This window comes from Neofelis nebulosa, chromosome X (assembly GCF_028018385.1).
Source record: "Neofelis nebulosa isolate mNeoNeb1 chromosome X, mNeoNeb1.pri, whole genome shotgun sequence".
Classification (NCBI taxonomy): domain Eukaryota; kingdom Metazoa; phylum Chordata; class Mammalia; order Carnivora; family Felidae; genus Neofelis; species Neofelis nebulosa.
Window position 1 is genome coordinate 57,134,786 of NC_080800.1, and position 17,554 is coordinate 57,152,339.

At 39.1% G+C, this 17,554-nt stretch overlaps 1 protein-coding gene across 2 annotated transcripts in view; it reads left to right on the forward strand.

The window, feature by feature from the left end:
• Window positions 1–17,554, forward strand: part of YIPF6 (Yip1 domain family member 6) — a 42,617-nt gene that overhangs the window by 12,625 nt on the left and 12,438 nt on the right. For both annotated transcript variants that reach the window (XM_058714823.1, XM_058714824.1), the window contains exons 2-5: window positions 703–831; window positions 2,309–2,387; window positions 5,982–6,024; window positions 8,718–8,843. In XM_058714823.1, coding sequence (XP_058570806.1) covers window positions 703–831; window positions 2,309–2,387; window positions 5,982–6,024; window positions 8,718–8,843 — 377 coding nt within the window. The remainder of the gene's footprint in view (window positions 1–702; window positions 832–2,308; window positions 2,388–5,981; window positions 6,025–8,717; window positions 8,844–17,554) is intronic.

Here is a 17,554-nt window from a genome sequence, read left to right on the forward strand (position 1 = left end):
TTTCCCTGTTCTTCCTAGTTTCGCTTTAGGCTTCACATAATGCTTTTTTCTAGCCAGCAGAGGCCACCAGAGCCTATCAAAGAGCAAAAGAGCTACAGAATTGTGACTATGTGAAGATGTCATTGCTGAAAGGTCTTTTTAAATAGCTTTGCAATCTTGCTAGCTTGTGTGTGTCCTGTGAAGATTTCATGCTTGAAAGAAACCAAATATTTAAGGGCAAGAAAGTGTCTGTGAAATTTACTTCATATTTTTTCCATCAAATGCTATCTCCTTTAAAAGAAATAAGCATTTGAGAATTTCAGTTAACCACATTGTTTAATGTCTGATAAATTAATGCCTTGCTTTCAAAAGTGTATAAAGCCCTGCAAAAAGACATAGTCCCAGGGCACCTGGGTGACTCCCTTGATTAAGCATCCAGCTTCGGCTCAGGTCATGATATCGTGGTTTGTGAATTCAAGCCCTGCATCGGGCACTGTGCTGACAGTTCAGAGCTTGGATCCCGCTTCGGATTCTATGTCTCATTCTCTCTCTGCTCCTCCCCCACTCACACTCTGTCTCGCTGTCTCTCTCTCTCAAAACTAAAGAAAGAATAAAAAAATTAAAAAAAAAAGACATACTCCCTACTCACTAGGAAATGATGTCTTTGAGGAATGCTGTAGTTGATTACAGGCTTTAATTTTTTTTTTTCCCAACTCTTCTCAGTTTGCAGGCCTTTCTGATATATCCATCTCACAAGACATCCCTGTGGAAGGAGAAATCACCATTCCTATGAGATCTCACATTCGGGAATTTGACAGCTCCACGTTAAATGAATCTGTTCAGAATACTATTGTAAGTGAGACTAGTTGAAAGAACTTCAGTATCATGGGACTAAATAACTAATAGCACTTTGTAATATTTCTTTTGTTTGGTTCACTGACTTTCAATATAATTTATTGAAATTTTAAGATTTTACTCTAGAGAATAATTTGGTATAGCCTTTTTGGAAAGCAGTTTGGCTATAATGAGTATTAAGAATCTTCAGATGTTCAAATATTTTTAAGCTGATAATTCTGCTCCACCTAGAGTATACGGAAATTTTTTTTAAAAATATGTTTTTAAAATACAGAAAAATATTAATGTACAAAAATGTTCATCCCAGCATTCGTTATAATAGGGAAAAATTGAACACCAGAGGGGATGTCAATTAAATAATGTTACATCTATGTGGTGGAATACCGAACAGCCATTAAAAATGTATTTACAATGGGGCGCCTGGGTGGCGCAGTCGGTTAAGCGTCCGACTTCAGCCAGGTCACGATCTCGCGGTCCGTGAGTTCGAGCCCCGCGTCAGGCTCTGGGCTGATGGCTCGGAGCCTGGAGCCTGTTTCTGATTCTGTGTCTCCCTCTCTCTCTGCCCCTCCCTCATTCATGCTCTGTCTCTCTCTGTCCCAAAAATAAAAAAAAAAAAAAAAATGTATTTACAAAGCACTGTTAATAACACGAAGAAATTTTTTTTAATGTTCATTTATTTTTGAGAAAGAGAGAGAGAAATAGAGAGAGAGAGTGAGTGAGAGAGCAGGGGCAGGGGAGAAACAGAGAGAGAGGGAGAGACATGGAATTCGCAGTGGGCTCCAGGTTTTGTGCTGTCAGCACAGAGCCTGATGTGGGGCTTGAACTCACGAACTGTGAGATCATGACCTGAGCTGAAGTCAGACGCTTAACCAACTGAGCCACCCAGGCACCCCGACACGAAGAAATTTCTAGGTGAAAAAATTAGGACAGAATTATCTCAACTATATTTTGAGAGGTTATGTTTGTATTACTATATTCTTCCTCAAATGTCTTGATTCTTAAAAATCTGGCTTCTAGGCTTCATTTACCAGTTAAATTGGGAATGTTGGAAACTAATTTGTTTTATATTGTGAATAATGTGGTAGCTGGGGAGCAGGCTGATTGGCCCTTGGGACTTCATCACTTGTGAACGGAATGTCAGATGCCATGTTTTGCAGAGCAGACTTTAGTAGTGCTATTATTACTTTAATTTATTTAAGGTATCAGAACGGCTATAGTTCTCTTTTACAGAGCTTTAAAAATCAAAATAGAACTGGTGGGTATGGTAAAGAGTTAAACGTTGGCCTAAGGAGTTAATAGAAGAGCCCTACCTCTCTGGTTTGTTTGTATTGTGAACGAGTTAAACTGGAATTGTAGTTCTAAAATTCCTCATGAAGGATTCCCATGAAATTAAAATAAATCTTAGCAAATTAAGTAAGGGAACTACTTGGCAACTTTGGTCATGACAATGCAGCAAGTTGTTTATGTCTTTCAGATGCGTGATCTAAAAGCTGTTGGGAAAAAATTCATGCATGTTTTGTATCCAAGAAAAAGTAATACTCTTTTGAGAGATTGTAAGTATATGAGGTTTTTGACAATTTTCTGTTTTTCGCTTTATCTTATCACAAGTACTTTATGTGGCTAAATTTCTTTTTTGTAATTAAAAAAAATTTTATTATTATGTTTATTTATTTTGAGAGAGAGAGAGAGAGAAAGTGAGCGCAAGTGGGGGAGGGGCAGAGTGAGAGGGAGCTACAGAATCCATAGCAGGTTCCAGGCTCTGAGCTGTCAGCACAGAGCCCAATACGGGGCTCAAACCCATGAGTGTGAGATCATGACCTGAGTTGAAGTCGGATGCTCAACCGACAGAGCCACCCAAGCGCCCCTATATGGCTAAACTTCTGTGGTAAGAAAACTGATGAAAAAAATATATAAATGAATATGCAAATGAAAATTTGGGAAGAAATTAAAAAAATTAGAATGGAATTTCAGAGGCTGGAAGATTTTGTTTAATATATTATCTTCATCAACAAATACAGTTTGTATATCCTCAACTGCTATAGTGGACACTGCAAAAAATATCTCTGGAAATTGTAAACACATAGGGACTTTTGTTCAATCAAAGAGCTGACAGTCTCCAAAGGAAAGGCAAAATGTTTCAATATTAAATTAGAATAACAGCTAATACCCATTAAGGATTAACAAAATTATTAATACCTTTATTGACATTTCTATTTTCAGAACTATTAGTCTGATGACTGTATTTTTTTTTGTTCAAGAGTTCTATCAAAACAGTGCTTGCAGTACATTATGCTCTTATTTAGAATTTATTATTAAAATTGTTAGACCTTTTAGTGTTATTTTCATAGTACCCTTTATTAGAAAAATTGAATCAGTTGTGTGAGAATAGTAACAATGATGTTATACATGAGTGTACCTTCTATTTTGGCGACATTTCAGCTATAATGTAGGGATGCCAAATATGTGGCATATATGCCGTCACTCTGTGGAGACTGGATGCAGTGTCAGAATCTTTTTCAACATAGTACACCGTGGGTTGAAGCTGACATGATTTGCTACCGCTGGTATGTGATGGAAAGAGCATGGACAGATCTGGGTTTGAATAGCAGTTCCATCCCTACCTGTGTTATCTTGGATAAGACAGTTAACTTTTCTGAGGCTCAACTTTCTTCCCCTGTTAAAGTGGAGATAATAACATACCTGCTGGTGAGGATTAGAGATCATGCATACCAGCCACCTTGCACGGCATCTGACATTTATTAGGCACTCCATAAATGATAGCTATTATTCTAGTGCCTTGCCTCTGCCTACACACACATACCTCTTTTTTAATCCTTACAACAACCTTATGAAAAGTTATGGCTCCTGTTTTACAGGAGAAGAAAACGAGTCTCCATGAAGGTGAGTATCGGTTAGGATGACACAGGCAAAATTAGAACCCAGTTTTCAAGTTCAGTGCCCTTTCCATTCTACCACTGTTATCCCAGATGTGAAAATATCCTTTCAACTGCTGCTGTGGCTCAGTTCAGAGCAAGGTTGCTTCAGTGACAATGCAGAACCAGTGTGTTAACTTTGCTGATTAGTGATGATTATTAGCTGTGTCATATGTTAAGGTCCATTCTCAGACCTTGGGATACACAGATGGGCTGGCACAAAGGGTGAGTAAGTCATGGCCCAGATTTGCACTTCTTCCCTGCTGTGTTAGCACAGTCCTGGGCAAAGTGGCAAGGAAAAAGTTCACGACTTAAAAATCTTTAAAAAAAACCCACAATGCAATATGACTTTGCACCCATTAGGATGGTCATTATCAAAGAAACAGAAAATAACAACTACTGGTGAGAATATGGAGAAATTGTAACCCTCGTGCATTGCTAGTGGAAATGTAAAATGGTGCAGCTACTGTGCAAAACGACATGGTGACTCCTTAGAAAACTAAGCATAGAATGACTATATGATCCAGCAATTCCACTTCTGAGTATATACCCAAAAATTGAAAGCAGGAACTCAAACAGATATTTGTACACCCATGTTCATAGCAGCATTATTCACAATAGCCAAAAGGTGAAAACAATTTCAAATGGCATCAATGGATGGATAGAGAAACAAATTGTGGCATATACACCATGTCATATACTATGTATTAATGGAATATTACTTAGTTTTAAAAAGGAGTGAAATTCTGACAGCTATGACATGGATGAACCATGAAGACATTGTGCTGAGTAAAATAAGCCAGTCGCAAGAGGACGTATATTATATTTTTTCACTTATATTAGGTACCTAGAATAGTTGAATTTCTAGAAACAAAGTAAAATGATGATTGCTGGAGGCTAAGTGGAGAGTTATTATTTCATGGGTTGGAGTTTTAGTTTGGGAAGATGAAAAAGTTCTGGAGATGGGAGATATGAAGGTTGTACAACGATGACTGTACTCAAAGCCTGTACACTTAGAAGTGACTCAAATGGTAAATTTTGTGTTTATATATATATACATTTATATACATGTATGTATATATATATGTGTGTTTATAATATATTCTATATATATATATTCTACTAAAATAAAGATTTTTAAATACAGTTACAGAATTTTATTAATTAAAAACCTCAGTGTATTTTTTAAAAGCCAGTATATTAATGTCAGTTGTACTTGAATTCACTTTTCAATTGATAAGTTCAAAAATTTAACAAGAACAATATTTAATCAGAGTGGTAGGATTATGATTTGTTTTTACATCTTCCTAACTTGCCACAGTGATATCAAAATTACTTATATAATATGAAGAAAAACCAATGTAAGTATGTACATATGCATACTTATTTAAAGTTATGTACATATGAGGTTAAAGTTAGAAATGGTATATGTATCTTTTTTCATATTTGTTGAGGAAGGTAATTTTGCTCTAAGCTGTATGTTACTCATCTGTTGGCATATTAATTACCTAACAGCTATTAATTGAGAACCACTGTGCTTACACCTGATGTTGGTAGAGCGATTTATACCTTTCAAAAAGCTTTCATGTTATTTGCTAAGGTTTAACTTTATAAAATTACCAATTTTGGGCTGTTTTTTCACTTATAAGAACAGCGATTCCATACTAGTTCAATTTAATGATTATAAAAGGGAAGCAGTGTGGCAGAGTGGAAAGAACTTTGGAGTAGGAATCAGAAGATCTAGGTTGTGGTCTCACCTCCATACCTAATAAATATTTATATAAACTTGGGTAAGTCACTTCTCAGCTTCAATTTTCATATTCTTGAGGTGATCCTGATTATGTTTGCCTTGTCTCCTATAGTGTCAGTTTGGCGGAATGAGTTAATTAACTCTAGTGTTTCTGAGGGTGGAGCACCTAAGTCTCTTGACTCCTGGCCCATTGGTCTTTATAGCATGCTGGAATGTGGCTTAGTAGGTGGAAGAAGGGTGATTTGTGGGATATGGAGTAAACAGAATTTAAAGGATATATGAAGAAGGGCATTCAGAATCGGGGAGCAGGGAGGGCAGGTAGAGGGGTAAGAGGTTGGAAGGCTTGGGCAGGGAGAGCCTTGATGTCTGAATTCCAAGAGTAGGAGAGGCAGATATTGGAATAAAGATAGAAAATTCTACATAGTTGTTTCTTAACAATCTTCTGTTTTTTGCTTGCCTTGTAGGGGATTTATGGGGCCCTTTGATCCTTTGTGTGACACTTGCATTGTAAGTACTTACATTTCCGTCCTTTGTCATTTGAGATAGACTATACTTTTTTGTGTGGAGTTTCAAAATTGAGGGGAATATTGAATATTTCAGTTAGGACTTCTTTGACACATTATGCTCCTTATGGTTTAAATCTATAAAGTCAAGTAGGTTTCCAGATCAATTAAAAAAATGATGGAATTAGAGATGGGAAAATTATGCTCACCTGTTTACCAATTTCTTAGCCTGCTTTAGCCATTTTTGTTGAATAGATATTTGTTTACTCTCATGCACCTCCCTATCATTAAACTAAGTGAATTAAATATCTATAGGTTTAAGCAATGTTTATTTGCAAACATATTGTTTTTAAATCTTAATAATATGAATGAGAATAAATTAGAGTAGAAGTGGTACAGTTCAAAGCAAGATCATGTTTCAAAGTGTTAGGCTTTCTATACACATAGTACATAAAGGGAGAGGACAGGAAGAGCGAAATTCCATTGGAGAGGGGAATATAACCATTGGTAGCGAGGAAAAAAAGTACTGCATTAGGATTCAGTTCTGGGTTCTCATCCTGACTGCGCTATCAGCAAAGCGATTTGGGGCTACTTAGAACCAAAATGTGTATAATAATTTTTCCCAGTTTACAGAAAACTTTTAAATACCTTCTCTTATTTTAACATCATAACAAGAATATTATTTTCTTTTTTTGACAAATAAGCTTAGGTTCAGAGAGATTGAGGACTGAACCAAGATCACACAGTCAGTGGTAGACCTGGGATTCAACCTCAGGTTTCCTTGACTGCCTGTTCTCTATCTCTATGATTATTATACCTCTCTTCCCACCTAATCCCTCTATGTCTCCTCTTCCATATCTGTAAAAGGAGATGCCTGAGGATCCTTTCCAGGCTTGATGTTTTATGATTCTAAATTCAACAAGTTTCTTACTGGCTTTTCTACCCACTTTTTTACTTTAAAGTTTATTTTGAGAGAGAGGGAGGAAGGGAAAGAGAGCGTGAGAGAGGAAGGGGGGGAGAGAGAGAGAGAGAGAGAGAGAGAGAGAATCTCACGCAGGCTCCATGGGGCTTGATCTCACCAACTATGAAATCATGACCTGAGCTGAAATCAAGTTGGATGCTTAACTGACTGAACCACCCAGGCTCCCATACCCATTTTTTAATGTAAATTGAACATGTGTTGATTTAGGTAATAACATAGAGTGCTATTTCTTAGCCCTTTAATAACCACATCAAGGGCAATAACCCGGTGCCTTGATGGACAGATTTATATTAGAATCTCTGAGCATGTACTTTTTTAGTTTTAAAAGGTTAACATTAGAGATTATGTAGTTTAACCCAATTTATATGCAGAGAGGAAAACTGGAGTCCCAAGACATGAAATGATTACTCTAGTGTATGTATCTAGTGACAGAACTAGGATCACTTTCTGGATCTCCTTCCTTTGAGGCCAGTTAATGTTCTTCCATCATACCATGCTGAAGCAATAGAGATTCCAGACAAGTGATGAATGCCAGCATTCTTTGCATCGGATTATCAGGACTCAGAGTGGAGTATGTACAACTGTAGAATACAAAAGCCTGTACTGGCAAACAGCATAGCAGGGCAAGACTTACTATGTGACTTGTCTATACTAGGTAATGAAAAGAGGTTGTGAGCTTGGAGTTATTTATTATTTTTCTGAAAAAAATGACACTGAATCCAAGTGTTCTTGTCCAAAGTTCAAAACAGTTTATGTCTGTAAAATTCTTAGACAAAGAGAGGATATTTAAGTGACAGTTCAACTACTCTATTTTAAAGCAAAGTCTCTTAGTAATAATCTGTATGTTTTTATTTTTAAAAATCCATAGCTAAATAGGTTTATAGAACGTTTCCATTTTTGAATGTAAGAACTAAAGACTTAACCCCAGGATTATAAATCCAAATGTGTCTAAGGGCTAGAAAAGTAACCTAAATGTATTTGTTGGGAATTGGTGACCTGAAACCCCTTGTGAAGGGAGCTGCTGCTGTGTCACCTGCTCCCAATTGTTGCTGTGTAGGAATGTAGGCCCAGTGTTAGAAATTCTTCTGGTTTTTTACGAAAATCCAGAAATACATATTTTTTAATGTTTATTTTTTGAGAGAGAGAGAGAGAGAGCAGGAGAGGGGCAGAGAGAGAGGGAGACACAGAATCTAAAACAGGCTCCAGGCTCTGTGCTGTCAGCACAGAGCCCAATGCAGGGCTCAAACCCATGAACCACGAGATCATGACCTGAGCCAAAGTTGGATGCTCAACCGAGTCACCCAGGTGCCCCCAGAAATACATGTTTTTATGTGAAACCTCCCAACTTTAAAATAATGTCGTCTTGGATTTAAACCCATGTTAAGCCATGTACAGACCAACCACCTCATGTCTGTGAGCCACATTTGGCCCTTCAGTTTATAACCTCTGCTTAACCAAAACGGTGTTCAGTAATGCATGTAAACATCTTAACAAGGCCATATGAGGCAACCCCTGTAGTCCTGAGGCATTTGGAATTTGAAATAAAGGAGCCTTGCTAAATATTTCTGACATCTTCCTTTTATACAGCTTACATATTACAGATCTCTAGGTGAGGTTTCAGACAGCTCTCTGATTCAATGTTGGACAACCCATGCCTTAAATTTATTGCTCTAAATAAAAGATGAAGCATTTCTCATGCCATTTCCTTGTCACAGAATGCTTCAAAGAAGCTCTGTAGATAGTGAAAAGGATGGAGGGCCCCAGTTTGCAGAAGTCTTTGTCATTGTCTGGTTTGGTGCAGTTACCATCACCCTCAACTCAAAACTTCTTGGAGGAAACATGTGAGTATTATTAAAATGCATTTTTTTTCCCTTGGCAAGTAGTGTCTCTTAGATTTTTTAGGAAGTCTGACTGTTAGGTATTTAAAAAAAAAAAAAATATATATATATATATATAAATGAGGGCTAAAGGGAAAAGTCTCTTAAAACTGCTGAACAGAGGATTTCTAGGAGGGGGCCAAGATGGCAGAACAGCATGGAAGTTTTTTTTGCATCTCTCATCCCTGAAATACAGCCAGATCAACACTAAACCATCTTGCACACCTAGAAAACTGATTTGAGGATTAACACAACAATCTGCACAACCTGAACCAGAGAACTCAGCAGATAGGCAGCACAAAGAGGTGAACTGGGGGAGAAGCCCGCGGAGGGCAGGGAGCTGTTTTTCCTTGCAGAGAGAAGACAGAGATGGGGGGGAGAGTACAGAAAACATCCCCCCCCCCCGCCCAAAAGCAGCTGGAGAGAAAAGAAAGATTACTCAAGGGACTGAACAAAACAGGGAGAAAGGAGAAAGGAGAGGGTTTAAATTCCATTAAGACTTTATAAACAGGGAGAGTTCAGGGTCTGAAACTCTGCAGCTTGATACCTGGTGGTGCTCTGGTGGGAAGGGCAAATCCCCAGGAACAGAAAGCGAGGTCCTTAGGATCCTCAGGCCACGTGGGGAGAGGTGGTTCCCCTGCTGGGAGGACCTTTGGTAGAGGCTGTGCAGCCTCCCCACAGGCAAAGGCCCCAGTGGACCCTGGAGAGCAACCACATTCACTGGTGCTGGAACAAGGACGTTAAGGGGGTAGACTGGTGCAGATGTGTGTTGCAGTTTTCCATAATCCCTGAAATGCTGCTGCTACAAGATAGCGCAAACTTTTTCCGGGGCGGGCTGGCACGTGGCCACAGTCTCTGGGCATCAGCAGCAGCATGGTCTCCTGAATGTTCCTGGGGGTGGGCCGGCACCCGGCCATTGCTCAGTGAGACTCTCCCCCAGAGGGTCTGAGTGGGTCAAAGCCACAGTCCCTCAGAAGTGAGGGGTTGGGAAACACAGCTACATCTGAGATAAAAGTCAGAAGGGAGGTGCCACCTGGCAACCTGATGGCTTGGTCACAGACAGTGTAAAAGTGGGGAGTGGATGGAAGCTGGAGACAAAGGAGGGGTGCCTGATTTCTGGTCGTGGAGAGCACAGAGTTCTGATACTACAGACTGGGTAGCTGGGTGACACGATTTTCACTCCTTCTGCATCTGTGCATACACACCTACAGGACCACAACAATCAACCCCAGTAAGCTAAGCAGCACCATCTAGTGGAGAACAGAGCCATTGCACTAAGCCCTGCCCAACTGGGCCAACCTCACTCTTCAGGAACAACACAAGTCTCTTTGCCTGCTTAGTTTACAGACTATAAAGTGCTTCATAGTTTGACTTCTAGGGGAAGCTGATATAATTTCAATCTTACTTAAGTCCACTGGTCCATCTATTCAATTTCTTTTCTTTCTTTTTTTATCCTTGAATACAGAAAGAGAAAAAATTTATTTTTATTTTCCATTTCTATTAAAAATATTATTTAATTTTTTCTACTTTTTTTACCTTTTTGTAAATTTTTCAAGTTCTTTTTTAATTTCATCATTTCATTTTATTCTATTTCATTGTATTCATTTTTTTCAAATTTTCAAGCATTTTCCTTTTCTTTCCTTTCTTTTCTTTCCTTTTTTCTCTAACCTATCAAGCTCCTTTCAACAACCAGACCAGAACACACCTAGGATCTAGCATCCTTTATTTGATTTTTTGTGTGTTTTTAATTTTTTAATTTTAATTTTTTTTACCTTTTTAATTCCTTTTCTTCCTTCAAAATGATGAAACGAAGGAATTCACCCCAAAAGAAAGAACAGGGAGAAATGACAGCCAGGGACTTAATCAACACAGATACAAGAAAGATGTCTGAACCAGAATTTAGAATCACGATAATAAGAATACTATCTGAGGTTGAAAACAGATTAGAATCCCTTTCCACGGAGATTAAAGCTAGTCAGGATGAAAATAAAAATGTTGTAACTGAGCCTTAGTCTTGAATGGATGCCACAGTGTCAAGGACAGATGAGGCAGAGCAGCAAATAAGCAATATAGAAGACAAACTTATGGAGAACAATGGAGCAGAAAAATAGAGGGAGACTGTTGTAGACTCTGTGTCCAATGTTCTCTCTTGTCTAGCAAGAGAGCAGGACACAGGATGAAAAAACAAGAGATTGCTAATGTCCAGGAAAAGACAAGAGCCCCAAATAAGAGTCCTTGCCCTGTTTTTATTAGGATAAGAAGGCTTACAAACATGGTGATGGACATGTGCAAAGAGACAATAAATCTGTGAACTTTAACTTGTGGTTGTGAGGGAAAGGGGTCCTGAAGACATTTGGGGTTAGGGGTTTGGACTAATACAAAGCAAAATGCTGATGCCAGGCAGTCAGGTGGAAGGTTGTTTATAGCTAACATGAGGCACAACCTCTGTTTATCTTAGCTAGCCTAGGGGATGAGACAGGTAGGACACATGACCTTAGAGTTAACAAGGCACCTTTTCTTTTGTTAATCATCTCTGCTCTGGTCTGCTTCACCTGTAGCGCAGTGGTCTATAGCCCAATTTACCTGTTTACCTAACTTGGTCCTTCCTTCCTGTGAAAGCAGCATTCTGTTATAGTACTAAATTGTGGGGTGCTTCCACCCTGAATACTTAATCTTGTTTATTTCATATACCTATGTATTGGGTTCCTTTGTACCTCCCTATTCTTGATTGCCTTGTCTTTTTTACCCAAACTCAGATGTGAGCATCCAATGGTTTTGTACTTCTTTCTGCCTTGTTAACCCATTGATGTAAGCCCGGGGGATTTGTAAGCTTATTCCCTACAGGAGACTAAGGCAAAGAGCATGATTTAAGAATTAGAGAAATCAGTGACTCATTAAAAAGGAACAACATCAGAATCACAGGAGTCTCAGAAGATGAAGACAGAGAAAAAGGGGTAGAAGGGTTATGTGAACAAATCATAGTGGAAAACTTTCCTAGCCTGGGGAAAGACACAGACATCAAAATCCAGGAAGCACAGAGGACTGCCATTAGATTCAACAAAAACCGACCTTCATCAAGGCATATCATAGTCAAAATCACAAAATAGCCAGGCAAGTAAAGAATCTGAAAGCAGCAAGAGGAAAAAAGTCCTTAACCTACAAGGGAAGACACATCAGGTTTGCAGCAGACCTAGCCACAGAAACTTGGCAGACCAGAAAAGAGTGGCAGGATATATTCAATGCGTTGAATTGGAAAAATATGCAGCCACGAATTCTTTATCCAGCAAAGCTTTCATTCAAAACAGAAGGAGAGATTCAATTTCCCTGAGAAACAAAATTAAAGGAGTTCGTGACCACTAAACCAGCCCTGCAAGAACTTTTATGGGGGACTCTGAGAAGAGAAAAAGATGGAAGAAAAATGACCAAAAGCAACAAAGACTAGAAAGGACCAGAGAACACCACCAGAAACTCAAACTCTACGGGCAACATAATGTCAATGAATTCATATCTTTCAGTACTCACTCTAAATGTCAATGGACTAAATGCCCTAATCAAATGACATAAGGCAACAGAATGGATAAGAAAACAAGATCCATCTAGATGCTGTTTACAAGAGACTCATTTAAGACCTAAACACACTTTCAGATTAAAAGTAAGGGAATGGAGAACTATCTATCATGCTAATGGTCTCCAAAAGAAAGCTGGAGTAGCCAAACTTATATCAGACAATCTAGAGTTTAAAATAAAGACTGTAACAAGAGATTAAGAAGGGCATTATATGATAATTAAGGGGTCTATCCACCAAGAAGACCTAACAGTTGGAAACATTTATGTTCCAAATGTGGAAGAACCCAAATATATAAATCACTTAATCACAAACATAAAGAAACTCATTGATTATAATACCATAATAGTCAGGGACTTCAACACCCCACTTACAGCAATGGACAGATCATCTAAACAGAAAATCAACAAGGAAACAATGGCTTTGAATGACACACTGGACGAGATGGACTTAACAGATATATACAGAAGATTTCATCCTAAATCATTGGAATACGCATTCCTCTCCAGTACATGTGGAACGTTCTCCAGAATAGACCACATACTGGGACACAGATCAGCCCTCAACAAGTAAAAAAAAAATTGAGATTATTCCGTGCATATTTTCAGACCACAAAGCTATGAAACTCGAAATCAACCACAAGAAAAAATTTGGAAAGATAAATAATTGGAGACTAAAGACCATCCTACTAAAGAATGAATGGGCTAACCAAGAAGTTAAGAGGAAGTTAAAATGGAAGCCAGTGAAAATGAAAACAACACAGCCCAAAACTTCTGGGACACAGCAAAGGCGGTCATAAGAGGGAAGTATATGGCAATCCAGGCCTTCCTAAAGAATGAAGAAAGGTCACAGAGACACAACCTAACGTTACACCTTGAAGAGCTGGAAAAAGAACAGCAAGTAAAACCCAAAAACAGCAGAAGAGAGGAAATAATAAAGACGGGAGCAGAAATCAGTGTTATCAAAACTAAAAAAAAAACAAAACAGTAGAACAGATCCATGAAACCAGAAGTTGGTACCTTGAAAGAATTAACAAAATTGATAAACCCCTATCAAGTTTGATCAAAAAGAAAAAGGAAAGGACCCAAATAAATAAAATCAAGAATGAGGGAGGAGAGATCACAACCAACATAGCAGAAATAAAAAAAAAATAAGAGAATATTATGAGCAATTATACGCCAATGAAATGGGAAAGCTGGAAGAAATGGACAAATTTCTAGAAACATATACACTATCAAAACTGAAACAGGAAGAAATAGAAAATTTGAACAGACCCATAACCAGTAAAGAAATCAAATTAGTAATCAAAAATCTGCCAAAAAACAAGCATCCAGGGCCAGATGGCTTTCCAGGGAAATTCTACCAAACATTTAAGGAAGAGTTGACACCTATTCTCTTGAAGCTGTTCCAAAAAATAGAAATGGAAGGAAAACTTCCAAACTCTTCCTATGAAGCCAGCATTACCTTGATTCCAAAACCAGAGACCCCAATAAACAGGAGAGCTACAGACCAATTTCCCTGATGAACATGGATGCAAAAATCCTCAACAAGATAATAGCCAACCAGATCCAAAATACATTAAAATTATTCACCTGGACCAAGTGGGATTTATACCTGGGTTGCAGGGCTGGTTCAATATCCGCAAAACAATCAATGTGATACATCACATAAATAAAAGAAAGGACAAGAACCACATGATCCTCTCAATAGATGCAGACAAAGCATTTGACAAAATACAGCATCCTTTCTTGATAAAAAACCCTCAAGAAAGTAGGGATAGAAGGGCTTTTACCTCAAGATCATACAAGCTTTATATGAAAGACCCACTGCCAATGTCATCCTCAAAGGGGAAAAACTGAGAGCTTTTCCCCTAAAGGCAGGAACAAGAAAGGGATGTCTACTCTCACCACTGTTACTCAACATAGTATTGGAAGCCTTAGCCTCAGCAATCAGACAACAGAAAGAAATAAAAAGCATCCATATCATCCATGAGGAGGTCAAACTTTCACTCTTAACAGGTGACATGATATTCTATGTGGAAAACCCAAAAGATTCCACCAAAAAACTTCTAGGTTGATCCATGAATTCAACAAAGTGGCAGGATATAAAATCAATGCACAGAAATCGGTTGCATTCCTATACACAAATAATGAAGAAATAGGAGAAATCAAGGAATCTATCCCATTTACAATTGCACCAAAACCTATAAAATACCTAGAAATAAATCTAATGAAAGAGATGAAAATCTATGTGATGAAAACTATAGAAAGCTTATGAAAGAAATTGAAGAAGACACACAAAAAAAAATGGAAAAATGTTCCATGCTCCTAGATAGGAAGAAAAAATATTGTTGAAATGTCAATACTGCCCAAAGCAATCTACATATTGAATGCAATCCCTATCAAAGCAACATCAGCATTCTTAACAGAGCTAAAACAAATTATCCTAAAATTTGTATGGAACCAGAAAAGACCCCAAATAGCCAAAGCAGTCTTGAAAAAGAAAACCAAAGCAGGAGGCATCACAATCCCAGACTTCAAGATGTATTACAAGGTTGTAATCATCAAGACAGTATGGTACTGGCACAAAAACAGACACTCAGATCAACGAAACAGAGAACCCAGAAATGGACCATGAAACGTATGGCCAACTAATTGTTGACAAAGCAGGAAAGAATATCTAATGGAATGAAGACAGTCTCTTCAGAAAATGGTGCTGGGAAAACTGGACACCAACATGCAGAAAAATGAATCTGGACCACTCTTACACTGTACAAAAAAAATAAACCCAAGATGGATGAAAGACTGAAACATAATACAGGAAGCCATCAAAATCCTCAAGGAGAAAGCAAACAAAAGCCTCTTTGACCTTAGCCATGGCAAGTTTTTACTCGACAGGTCTCCAGAGCCAAGGGAAACACAAGGAAAAATGAACTATTGGGACCTCATCAAAATAAAAAGCTTCTGCACAGCAAAGGAAACAATTAGCAAAACTAAAAGGCAACCTATGGAATGGGAGTAGATATTTTCAAATGACATATCAGAATAAAGACTTAGTATCCAAAATCTATAGAGAACTTTTTTTTTAAATTTTTTTTAACGTTTATTTTTGAGACAGAGAGAGACAGAGCATGAATGGGGGAGGGTCAGAGAGAGGGAGACACAGAATCTGAAACAGGCTCCAGGCTCTGAGCTGTCAGCACAGAGCCCGACGCGGGGCTCGAACTCATGGACCACGAGATCATGACCTGAGCCGAAGTTGGCCGCCCAACCGACAGAGCCACCCAGGCGCCCCTATAGAGAACTTTTCAAAGTCAACACCCCAAAACCAAATAATCCCATGAAGAAATGGGCAAAAGACATGAATAGACACTTCTCCAAAGAAGACATCCAGATGGCCAACCGGCACATGAAAAATTGCTCAGTATCACTCATCATCCAGGAAACCACATTGAGATACCACCTCACACCTGTCAGAATGGCTAACATTAACAACTCAGGCAACAACAGATGTTGGCGAGGATTTGGAGAAAGAGGATCTCTTTTGCACTGTTGGTGGGAATGCAAACTGGTGCAGCCACTCTGGGAAACAGTATGGAGGTTCCTCAAAAAATTAAAACTAGAACTACCCTCCGACCCAGCAATTGCACTACTAGGTATTTATCCAAGGGATACAGGTGTGCTATTTCAAAGGAACACAAGCACCCCAATGTTTATAGCAGCACTATTGACAATAGCCAAAGTATAGAAAGATCCCAAATGTCCATCAATGGATGAATGGATAAAGATGTGGTGTGTGTGTATATACATACATACACAATGGAGTATTACTCGGCAATCAAAAAGAATGAAATCTTACCATTTGCAACTATGTGGATAGAATTCGAGTGTATTATGGTAAGCGAAATTAGAGAAAGACAAATATATAACTTCATTCATATGAGCTCTGTAAGATAGAAAACAGGTGAACATAAGGGGAGGGAAGCAAACATAATATAAAAACAGGGAGGGGTACAAAACATAAGAGACTCCTAAATATAGAGAACAGACGGTTGCTGGAGAGGTTGTGGGAGGGGGGATGGGCTAAATGGGTAAGGGGCTTAAGGAATCTACTCCTGAAATCATCGTTACCCCATGTGCAAACTAGCTTGGATGTAAGTTATAAGAAATAAATAATAGAAAAAAATAAAAATAAATTTTTAAAAAATTGAACAGAGATAACTTAGTTTAGTTACCTTACCTTAAATTATCTATGGTCCTTTGATAAGCTTCAGATGCTATGCCCAGCTCATGAAATCATATGGAGAATATTTTGTGTTAGAATATTATGTCCAGTTTTTTTTTTTTGGGGGGGGGGAAGATGGCAGCATAGGAGGATGCTGGGCACACCGCATCATGCTGATCACTTAGATTCCACCCACACCTGACTAAATAACCCAGAAAACTGACAGAAGACTAGCAGAACGGACTCTCCAGAGCCAAGCATAGACAAGAGACCCACAGAAGAGGGTAGGAAGGGCAGAGAGGCGGTGCACGCTACATGGACTGGTGGGAGGGAGCCAGGATGGCGTAGGAGCAGCCCGCCCAGCAAGGCAGAGCCCCTGAGTCTGATTTGCAAAAGCGGAGGGGCTGGACTGCGTGAGTTCTGACAGCCAGCAGGACTTAACATCTGGAATGTTAAAAGTCAGCGGCGCTTTTCAGAGAGCGGAGAGGACACCGGGAGGGAGAAGTATTGAGCCCCAGAAGACAGCTCAGCTCAGCGGGGAACAAAGGCGCTGGCCTGTGCCATCTCCTTTGCCCACCCCCCAGCCAAAACCCCAAAGGGAACCAGTTTCTGTCACCAAACTTGATTGTACTGTGCAAACACCCAATGCTGTGCTTCTGTGGATCCGTCCCTCCCACAGGTCTCCTGCCTCCCTCCCAGTGCTGCAGGTCCCCTCCCACAGGGGACCACCGATGGCAAGGTGAGTTAAGCCTGCCCCTCCCACCCCTGTGCACCTTGCAGATCCACCCCGGCTAATACACCATATCCCATAGAAGCAGCACCACAAGCCTGGCAGTGTGCAAGTAGCCCAGACCGGGGCCACACCACTCCACAGTGAGTCCTGCCC